The following is a 12,079-nucleotide window of genomic DNA, read 5'->3' as shown; positions in this document are numbered from 1 at the left end:
TGCTCACCCTGTCCACGGTAGCCCCGTTTATCCTCAGTGGTATGTGTGTCCCCTGCTGTTTTCTCCTAAAATCCACAATCAGCTCCTTGGTTTTGCCAATGTTCAGGAGCAGGCTGTTGTCCTGGCACCAGCGTTCCAGTACCTCAACCTCCTCCCGGTAGGCCTTCTCGTCGTTGTCAGATCAGCCCCACCACCACTGTGTCGTCCGCAAACTTCACTATGGAGTTGGAGCTGAACTTGGCCACACAGTCATGTGTGTATAGTGAGTACAGCAGGGGGCTCAGAACACAGCCCTGGGGGGACCCGATGCTCAGGGTGATGGTGTTGGAGGTCTGACCCCCCACCCTGACCGCCTGGGGCCTTTCACTCAAAGTCCAGTATCCAGGCGCTCAGAGCAGAGCTCAGACCCAGCTCAATCAGAAATATGATTATAGAATATAGAATATCAGGCATAAAATGGTTATGCGATTAAAATGCGATTAATTAGATTAATTAATTACAAATCCTGTAATTAATTAGATTAATTTTTTTTAATCGCCTGACAGCACTAATTATTATATGATTATTTATATATATATATACGAGTTGGACGGCAGATTCTAAAAAAGCGCTTTATAAATGCAGTCCATTTACTCTGTCTGTCTGTCCTGTGTCCTGTCTGTCTGTCCCGTGTCCTGTCTGTCCTGTGTCCTGTCTGTCTGTCCCGTGTGTCCTGTCTGCCCTGTGTCCTGTCTGTCTGTCCCGTGTCCTGTCTGTCCTGTGTCCTGTCTGTCTGTCCCGTGTGTCCTGTCTGCCCTGTGTCCTGTCTGTCTGTCCCGTGTGTCCTGTCTGTCTGTCCTGTGTCCTGTCTGTCTGTCCCGTGTGTCCTAGGCGTGTCGGGGTAGAGGTTTGGATGACGGCATAGAGACGGACAGCTTACAGACGGACAGCATAGAGGACCAACCGACGGCGAGGATCCCTGTCGAGGCCGACTTCCTGTACGCCTACTCTACAGCCCCAGGTAACCATGGATACCAATGTTGTGTTTCCCGGGGGGGGGGGGGAGATGTTGGCCATCTACTATTTAGTGGGAATTTTTTGAGTATGCTAGCTCAACACTGTTTGAAGTTTAAAGGACATGTGGGTTCCAAGTGATGTTCGATGTTGGCTTTTTTACTGATATCTGATATACCGATATTGTCCAACTCTTAAATTCCGATACCGATATCAAATATATTTGTAAGGCCCGACAACACGCGTTAATGTCCCCATGGGCCGGACACGTCTTCTTTAACACATCCTGCGCCAAGAACGAGTTACGCCGTTTTTTTGCCCGCCACGCATTGAACGCCAAGAACGACTTACGCCGTTTTTGGGATCAATATTTAATTTTTTCGCCATGGCATTCATAATTCATCCAGCCAACCTCCGGACTCCAGCGGGACCCTGTATGAGATTGCAACGCCTCAATACCGCCGCCTGGTGGATGGTCGGGTGAGTTACACTCTCGCCAAAACCGGAAGTGCCGATCGGTGCGTTGAGGAAATCCCTCCGGCAGTGATATCTTGTTACGTGGCTCCAGACAAACACTATAGTGCATTTGGATCGCTTTCTAAACTTAATAATCGATATGATTTCGGCGTTTATTGCGCCATACAAACCGGAAATGGATGTAGGAGATCGGCATCAAATAATTGGGATCTTTTTCCTCCAGTCTCATCGGCGAACGGTAAGAGGACAGTAACGTTATTTTCAGCCCGATTGTTTATTAATTTCACTGCAAACCATCTGATCAATATATCAACCCATACTAAATAAAGCCGTTACTGACGATCAAGGAATTATAAACGACCCCCCCCCCTTTCCTTCACACATGATGAAGCATAATGTATACCGATCATATACATTTGAATTTTTTAATATAGCGTGTATAGGAAAGAAACGCCAATCGATAATCTATCATATGCGTCAGGGCCTATAACTCTCGTTTTTGGAATTACTGCTATACTGTCTAAAAACATACTTATGTTCTAGACGGTATTAACACAACAATGTATGAATGAAAAAATATAACGTTCCCACATCCTGAATGATAGATAATCGATGTTGAATGGGCCATAGTAATGTCAATATAGCAATCAAATTTAAAATGTTATAGCCCTGCAAAGAAGGTAAACATCTCCATAGGCTTTCAACGGTGGCAGACTGGGTATATTGATGGATATAACCCATGGCGCCCAATGTGTTAAACAAGTCAAGAAGAAACATCACAATAAGTCAAGAACAAAACAAAGAAGCTTCTATCCCCAGGCCATCAGAATGCTAAATGACAATAACACCATGCAACAACCATCAAATGCACTCACAGCACACACATCCACACGCACACACTCACTTTAAACAAACAACTCACTGCAGCACCCACTTTACCCACTTTAGAACACCTAAACACACTTTATATTTATTGGTAAAGAATTTGCACTACAACCCATACCTCATTACACCTTACTGTAAATTGTACCTAAATTGTACCTCATCCCATTTCTGCTTTGTACTGTATAGTATATTGTAACTCAGTTACTTCTACTCTGCATTGTAAATTGTATATATGTATATACTGAACACTTTTGTCTACGTACTTGACTTCTATTTTATACTTACTATACTTATTTTATACTTATCTATTTTTATCTAGCACAATCTCTGGAGCAAAACAGAAACAAGCATTTTATATAAAACTATTCTGTACTTCTGTATGACAACTAATAAAGAAACTTGAACTTGAAACTTGAAAACACCATAAAGTCCAAAAGATTTAAAATAAATGCAACACTCCCAGACATATCCCACGCGAAGGTAAGGAAAAACTCGCTAAAACCTAGCAATAGCACCACAGGCAATGTGGAGGAGAGAAACCTTAGAAGGGCCATTCAAGGGGGGATATCCCTTCTTAGATGTCGGTGATAGTAGTGTTGCAGTAAAAACAGGCTAAACAGTTGGTAGGCATGCACTCACATGCGTGGTGAGACACGTAAGTGCATGCAATAGCAACTGAACATTTTGAAAGATTAAAGATAGAGCTGATAGCGGATCTATTTGAGGCAAAGGGGCGGCGCAGAGAGGGTCGCATCCTCCTGGTCATCATCACGGGACGTCTGACACTCCAGTCATCACTCCAAGACAGCCACTCACAGGGAGACGGGACAGGCGTTAGACAGGGGGACAGGTGTTAGACAGTTTGCGTGATTGTGATGGGCGCACATAGCAATAGATACAAGTGGACGTGGTAAGCATATGTGAATAGAATAGACATATGTAGTAAGCATATTATGTGAATAGAATAGAAGTACTTAAACCCAGCAATGAACTCCACGTTGACAGACCACGGACAGAAGACTGTAAGAAGCTGATCCATGGCCCCGGTGGTGCACGTAGAACAGTCTCTGGAGAGAGTCTGGACTGGTCAGATGAGCTCAATGGTACACTGGTTGAAGAAACATGGCTTGGCTTCAAAACCAAATTTTCAACGATACTAAACAACATGGCCCCCCTAAGAACCACCAGGGTAAAAAATCGCGCTGAGCCGTGGATGCACGCTGAAATACTGCCCGCTATGAAAACCAGAGACAAAAAATGCTCAGAGTTTCGTAAAAGTCAGTCAAAGCTTACCATAAGCACGAGCAGTGAACTCCAAGCCCACGTGACTGAACTCAAACTGGAAAGAAACAGACTAAGAAATGATGTAAACTCCATGATCAAAACAGCAAAAAAAAATTCATCAATGACAAAACCGAGGAAAACAAAAACAAACCACGTGAACTTTGGAAATTACTCAATAACCAACTAGGCTGCAGTAAAAAACTTAAAACCAGATTCTCAAACATAAACATAAAGACAGGCAACACGCTCATCACAGAAAAGCTGGATGTAGCCAATTACTTAAATAGTTTCTTCACAAACATAGCCACAACACTGGTAAACAAACTACCCTCCCACTCAGGGCATTATGGGGTAGAACACATAGTAGCATACTACACTACAAGAACCTAGGGGTCCACAAAGACGACTTCAAACTGGAAATGGTAACAACAGATGAGGTACTCAAAAAACTGAGCGCCCTCCAACCCAACAAGGCCACTGGCCATGACAACATCCCCTCCAAATTCCTCAGAGACTCAGCAGCCGCCATCACCCCAGTCATCACACACATAATAAACCTCTCCATAAAACAGGGACACGTCCCCAAGGACTTCAAAATTGCGAGAGTGACCCCTCTGCACAAAAAAGGCAGTAAATTAGACCCAGGCAACTACCGCCCTGTTTCTATCCTTACCTCCATCTCGAAAGTCATGGAAAAAATTGTATACGAACAGGTCAAAAAATACCTTGCGGAAAAAAATCTAATCTACGAATTCCAATCTGGCTTCAGAACATCCCACTCCACTGACGCATGCCTTCTCTATTTAAACGACCACATCAAACAAGAGGTGGACGCGGGCAAATACTGCGGCATGGTCATGCTGGACCTACAAAAGGCCTTCGACACTGTCAATCACACCATTCTGATTGACAAGCTAAAAGCAATTGGTTTTGATAGTCTATCAGTGAGCTGGATGCAATCCTACCTGGAGGGGAGAGAGCAGATGGTGGAGGTAAACGGTACCCTATCCCCCCCCCTCACAGTAAGCTGTGGTGTTCCACAAGGAAGCATACTAGGTCCGCTACTGTTCCTAATTTATGCAAATGACATGTCGACAGCTTGTGACTGCAACTTGTTCCTGTTTGCGGACGACTCAGCCCTGCTGGTCTCTGACAAGAACAAGTTACAGGTTGAAAAAACCCTCAGCTCAGAACTAGGCAAAATCTGCATATGGCTCGCTGATAACAAACTATCATTACACATGGGCAAAACAGAGTCCATTCTCTTCGGTTCAAATAACAAACTCAGCAAGACCGACGGCTTCTCAGTTACAGTGGGTGACAATATTGTCACAAGGAAAGAAGATATTACCTACCTGGGTTCCATCCTAGAGGCAAATCTTTCCTGTGACAAAATGGCATCCAATGTAATAAAAAAAGTCAACCAACGAACTCGATTCTTGTACCGGATCTCCTCACTGGTAAACAAGAATACCCTGAAGACTCTAGCAGGAGCACTCATTCAAGGGTACTACGACTATGCTTGCACCTCATGGTACCAAAGCACCTCAAAGGCGCTAAAAACAAAATTACAAACATCTCAAAACAAACTGGTCAGACTACTGCTTGACCTTACTCCTAGAACCCACCTCACCCCTGCCCACTTTGACAACCTAGGATGGCTTAGAGTAGACGACAGAGTACAGCAACTTGCAATGGGCCTGGTCTACAAGATACACTACACGACCAAGGTACCCATGTACATGACAAAATACTTCCCAAAGGTCAGTGAATACCACGATCACAACACCAGAGGGAGCTCCACAAATCATGTTAAACCCAGATTCGGCTCAAACAAGGGACTAAACACGTTTCGCAATTATGCCACATCAATGTGGAACGCCCTACCCAAAGCTGTAAAGGAATGTGAATCACTACCCACTTTCAAAAACACTCTCAAAAAACACCTAAGGGAGACTGCAACTCGAAACTGGCCCCTGTAAATGTCCGAACACAACCCCCTCCAATGTACAGTAAATTACCAAGTATGGTCTTGTCAATAATCCAATGTACAGTGTTGTTTGTACAGTTGTACAGTGTCCCCCACCCACCCCTCCTACCCAACCCCCCCCCCCCCCCCCCCACTCCTACCCAACCCCCCCCCCCACCCACCCATCCACCTCCAATGTACAGTCCCCCCCCACCCCCACCTACCCAATCCAATGTACAGTTTCTACGTCTAATGTATATACTCTTTTCTTTCTGGACTCTTTTTGTATCACAAACAGTACTGTAATTGCAAATCTGGTATGTCATAAATGTATAGATGTAGCAGTACTGTCTATCGGTATGTCATGTATGTCACATATGTTACGATGAATTGAAAATGGGGGACCCTGATGTAAACAAGACGAAAGTCTTTCTCTGGTCTGCATCCCCTTAACAATTGTATGTATTGAGCTGTACTGTACTGTACCCATTCTGCAATCTGTTAATAAAGTTTTCAATCAATCAATCAATCAATCTGCAATCTTGGCCAAGACCCCGAGATATCCACCACCTTGGTCAGCACTACGAGACAACCACTCAGAGATGGGGGGGTTGGGGTCAGGGGTTAGAGAGTTCCCATGTTTGTAGTGGGCGGAGATGGAGCAATAAATACATGTAGTGAGCATATGCATTAGGGGTGTAACGGTACACAAAAACTACAGTACGGTACGTACCTCGGTTTTGAAGTCAAGGTTCGGTACGGGTTTTCGGTACAGTGGGGGAAAGTTTGGCTTTCCATGTTCCACTCGGGGGTGATGTAGTGTGCAGTAACTAATTGTACTTGTAGGGCTGTCAACAAATATTCTATATTGAAATTAATAATCAACTTATAAAATTATATTAGATTGTGAAAAAAACAGCCCCCAGTTGGCGCTCGTTAGTGGTTAACATACCGTTGTATTCGTTCAGTACACAACACAGCCGTTCGGTACGGTACACACTGAAACGGTTCGGTACGGATATGTGTACCTTTACACCCCTAATATGCATGCATGGTGACAGTAGAATCATAGTATATAAGAAAATTGTGAAATTGAGTAATAGATGGAACTACTGCAAGCGTATGGATACAGGATGAGATACAACAGCTCAGGGCCGTATGCCCCGAGGGGCAGGAGAAACCACTCTGAAGGTTCAGCACTGCAGGCCAGACAGAAGCTGTTCCATGGGACCGGTTGAGACAGAGACGGAGGTTAAAAAGGTTCTCCCATGTCTGCAGAAAAGCAGACATGGGAGCAAATAGACATCCTAACTAAACTAGACGGATTAATCTAAGGGTCAGTCCCCCCCCCCCCCCAAAAAAACTTTATAATTTCAGGTAATTAACATTACATATCTCTTGTTGTGGAATTAACACAACATTATGCATACTTTTGACAATAAATAAAATAAGAATTTGTTCTTACTTGCTTGCCTGGGTAAATAAAGTTTAAATAAATGTTAAAAAAAGGGAAATAATTATTTTTTTGAAAACCAATACCGATCATTTCCGATATTACATTTTAATGCCGATAATCGGCCGATAATATCGGACATCCCTAGTTCCAAGTTATTCTTTCCTTGATACAAAAAGGCAAGAATGTCTCTTCTTCTTCTTCATGTCTCCTCTGCATGTCTCTTCCACGTCCAGTGGCTCCTGGTTCAAGCATGTACGTTCACGTAATCTCGAACCGGCCGGCGCGTTCACACCGGGAATAATTGGTTCGGAACATGACAAATCGGTGCTCAGTGTTTTCTTAGAGGGCCCAACTAAAGCCTCTGTCATGTTCCGAACCAATTATTCCCGGTGTGAACGCGCCGGCCGGTTCCAGATTACGTTTGGGAACCGGCTCCGGCCCGGAGCCCGGCCGGTGTGAAAGGCTCTCTGTGTGAGACGTAACGGTGTTGTCTGTCCTCCAGGTTACTACTCGTGGAGGAACAGGTCCAACGGCTCCTGGTTCATGCAGGCTCTGTGTGAGATGTTGAAGCGCTTCGCCCCGGAGCTGGAACTGATGCAGATCATGACCAGAGTCAACCACAAGGTGGCGCTGGACTTCGAGTCGTCCTCCAACCGGCCGGGCTACGGCGCCAAGAAACAGATTCCCTGCATCGTGTCCATGTTGACCAAAGATCTCTACTTCCCTCATTAATGGGATTCTATTCGACTCTATTGATTTAGCTCCGTCTCTGCTATCAAGAGGCTGAGTGTCGTGTCTGTTTACCAAAGAAAGGACCCGTTTCACTTTGACCTGTTTCACCATATTAACACCATATTAATACCATATTTTAATAATGTAGATACCTTGGTAATATAGATCACATTTTGGCTGATTATCTGGATCATTGAACCATTAAGTTTAGCATGTTCCCTTGTGTCACCCCCCCTGGTGCAATGTGAAATAGGCAAGTTCTACTTCCCTTGTTGACTCTTAATGGTATTCTGTTGGGATTCTACTGACTGTACTGTCCCCTTATGTCTATAAACGGATCGACTAAAGTTCTGAGAGAGTTCTACTTCCCTGACTAGCTCGGTTCTACTTGAGACACTGCACAGACAGACAGACTGTTGAGTAGACAGGAGAGTAGATTGTTTATTCTGTTTCTGCTGTGTTTAAGAGAAACGGATCTCTTTTATTGTATCAATGTTTACCAAACAAAATATCCCTCTACTGTATCGGAGGTGATTCGAATCTGGTTTCTACTGGTTCTATGGTGATTCTAGTCTTGATTTCTACTGATAATGTGATTCTAGTCTGGTCTCTACTGATTTTACCCTGCTGGGATTCAGCCCCAAGAAGGAGCTTGTCTTTATTGTCTTGATGTTGTCGAAGGACTTCAGTGACATGTGGCCTTTACTCGTTTTTTACTGGGGTTCCTTTTTTTTTAACTTTTTTTTTAGCGTTTATCCCTTTTCTGGTCAAGTATGACCGACAGAAACGGGTTGAAACGGGATGTAGATCAGGGGAAGACATTCTGAGAAATGACGGCGGGTCCGGGAATCGAACTCGTGTCCCCCAGATCCGTGACGAGCACGGTTTTCCCCGACGCAGAAATAGCGCCGAGATATGCGGTGAGCTACTGGAGCTCCCCGGGTTTTTTTTTTTTTTTTAAACTTAATTTTTTAGCGTTTATCGCTTTTCTGGTCAAGCATGACCGACAGATGTAGGGTGAAACGGGAGAGAGAGCAGGGGAAGACATTCGGCAAATGACGGCGAGTCCGGGAATCGAACTCGGAGTCAACCAGATCCGTGACGCAGCACGGTATTCCGCGATGCAGCGCGGTACATGGTGTGCTACTGGAGCACCCCTTTACTGGGGTTCTATGATAGTTTTTATTATTTTCTACTCTTGTAGAAAAACCGAAAGCTTCCAGCATTTGTTCGTTGATGAAATATTTTTGTCCCTCTCACTGATTCTGACCTGATTCTATTCTGGTCTGATTTATACTCTACTCTAATTTGACTCTGTCTACTGTAATTTCTGCTCACCAAAGATACTTTCCTTGCCATCTTAATTTCATCTGATTGGTCAAATCAGGACCAGTCAGAAATGTGTTTTCGTCTGATTGGTCCAATCAGAAATGTATTTTCATAGGAGATGTTTTTAAGGAGGAAATCAAACCTGTATCAACTTCTTTTTAGTTTTGTGGTTTAATCAGTGTTTATTTGTGCTTTTTTGTTGTGGGATTTGCTTCTGTCCTCAGGTATTGTCAGTCTACAACTATTGATGGTTTTTTAACCCTCTTCAGGAATTGTGTTTTTTTTTTTGTTAAATATTTCCACCTGTAGTTGTATAAAATGAATCTCCACACTTTTTCACTGCAATAAATGGTCTTATCAAAGCACTTGACAACAGATTTGGTTTAAATGGTTTTATTAAAGCACTGGGCAATACATTTGCTTTAAGATCTACTCACAACCATGAGTATCTGTCAATACTAATCCCATACTCCTTTTTTCCCCTTTGCTCAAAGGCGATAACATTTGTATGTAGAGTAATCATTAAAAAATAAATACATCCGCAGAGCTTTTATAAAGGTGTGAACTAAAAGTGTCCCCCCCCCCCCCCCCCCCCCCCAAAAAACAATTTATTCATGAATTTATCATTTTTGAAATGTTGACGGGTCCAAAATTAATGTTTACATGTTGCTGCATGTATCCCCTCCCTACTTCCCATGTCCCCACTTGGAATGCACCTGATTGGATAAATGACATGCTGGTACGCTAGTGCGTCATCTAGTGGCTGGAATGTTGAGATGCCATCTAAAACATGCTCAAACTGTGACAACAAGTCCTCTCCTCCCCTAAAGGAAGGCGTCCAGCAACATTACATGAGGTACGTATACTGCTGCTGCTTTGATCTACTAAAACCTTTTCACATACTGTCTGAATATACCTGCATATAACCCCTCATATACTGTACACCTGGTCACCTGCACATAATAACCCATCATCTAATCTAATACAGGACAACCTTTAGCAGACTTTTTGAACGGCCAGCAGCATTCAAACATTCAAAATGGATTGCATCTGATTATAACTTTTATAATTATATATATTTTTTCCGATATCGAATAGTGTCTGTGGCTAGTATCAGATCTGCGCAGCTCTAATTTGAACCAAAGACAAACTAGCAGCCAGTATTTTTATATATATATGTGTATATATATTTATTAATGACACCAACAATATAGTCGTCTGTTATTGTTGATAAATGTGATCAAACATCCAGACTGGCTCTATACATATTTAATATAATATCTATACAGACAACCCATTTAATATCACATCTATAAATATAACATGTTTAATATCACATCTATAAATATAACATGTTTAATAGCACATCTACTGTATAAATATAACATTTAATATCACATCTACTGTATAAATATAACATGTTTAATATCACATCTACTCTATAAATATAACATGTTTAATATCACATCAAGACTGTCTCTATACAGATAACATGTTTAATATCACATCTACTGTATAAATATAACATGTTTAATATCATATCTACTGTATAAATATAACACTTAATATCACATCTACTGTATAAATATAACATTTAATATCACATCTACTGTATGAATATAACATGTTTAATATCACATCAAGACTGTCTCTATACAGATAACATGTTTAATATCACATCTACTGTATAAATATAACATGTTTAATATCACATCAGGACTGGTTGTATTGAGTAGGTCGGATGTATTGTAAGTTGTGCATGGGACCAGCAGTGGTAATTCCATATCCTACCACTAGAGGGGTCTCTACAACCACAGACAGTGAGCCTGGCCTGTATTAATGGTAGTTAGAATATGACTCAGCAACCTGATTACGTGTCTGTCTTCAATAATAACTCATGTTATTTGTAACATGCTATTCATGGTATTCTCGTGACATTTTGTTCTCATACCATATGGTGCACGGACACAGCTCATTGGCCACGTTTGTCATGTAATTATATTATAATCACCTGCTGTTTAATTGTAATCACCTGCTCTACAAGATACACTACACGACCAAGGTACCCATGTACATGTCAAAATACTTCCCAAAGGTCAGTGAATACCACGATCACAACACCAGAGGGAGCTCCACAAATCATGTCAAACCCAGATTCGGCTCAAATAAGGGACTAAACACGTTTCGCAATTATGCCACATCAATGTGGAACGCCCTACCCAAAGCTGTAAAGGAATGTGGATCACTACCCACTTTCAAAACCTCTCTCAAGGGACACCTACGGGAGACTGCAATTCAACACTGGCCCCTGTAAATATCCTAACCCAATCATTCCAACCCCCTCCAATGTACAGTCATTTACCTAGTATGGTTTTGTCAATAGTTCAATGTACAATTGTGTTTGTTTGTACAGTGTCTCCTCCCCCCCCCCCCTCAATGTACAGTGTTACTTGTTTATACAGTGTGCCCCCCGCCCCCCCCCCCCCCCCCAACCACCTCCAATGTAAATTACCCAGTATGGTTGTCAATATCCCAATGTACCCAACCCCCCCCACCCAACCTCCAATGTACAGTTTCTACGTCAAATGTATATACTCCCTTTTCTTGACTCCTTCTGTATCACAAACAGTACTGTATTTGCAAATCTGGTATGTCATAAATGTATAGATGTAGCAGTACTGACTATCTGTATGTCATGTATGTCATATATGTCTATATGAATTGAAAATGGGGGACCCTGATGGAAACAAGACAAACGTCTTTCTCAGGTCTGCATCCCCTTAACAATTGTATGTATTGAGCCGTACTGTATTGTACCCATTCTGCAATCTGTTAAATAAAGTTTTCATTCATTCATTCATTCACTCTTTAATTGTAATCACCTGCTGGTTAATTGTAATCACCTGCTCTTTGCGACCAAAATGTCTGTGATCGAATACTATGAATAAAAAACA

At 42.4% G+C, this 12,079-nt stretch overlaps 1 protein-coding gene across 3 annotated transcripts in view; it reads left to right on the top strand.

The window, feature by feature from the left end:
• Nucleotides 1-9,494, top strand: part of LOC311242560 (caspase-3-like) — a 40,064-nt gene extending 30,570 nt beyond the window's left edge. For all 3 annotated transcript variants that reach the window (XM_084331531.1, XM_084331529.1, XM_084331530.1), the window contains 2 exons: nucleotides 871-1,000; nucleotides 7,567-9,494. In XM_084331531.1, coding sequence (XP_084187657.1) covers nucleotides 871-1,000; nucleotides 7,567-7,796 — 360 coding nt within the window. In that variant the 3' untranslated portion in view covers nucleotides 7,797-9,494. The remainder of the gene's footprint in view (nucleotides 1-870; nucleotides 1,001-7,566) is intronic.
• The last annotated feature ends 2,585 nt before the right edge of the window (nucleotides 9,495-12,079 follow it).

The sequence above is a fragment of the Notolepis coatsorum genome (genome assembly GCF_963971535.1).
Source record: "Notolepis coatsorum genome assembly, chromosome: 16".
NCBI classification, from domain to species: domain Eukaryota; kingdom Metazoa; phylum Chordata; class Actinopteri; order Aulopiformes; family Paralepididae; genus Notolepis; species Notolepis coatsorum.
This window is presented reverse-complemented; position numbering and strand designations above follow the sequence as displayed.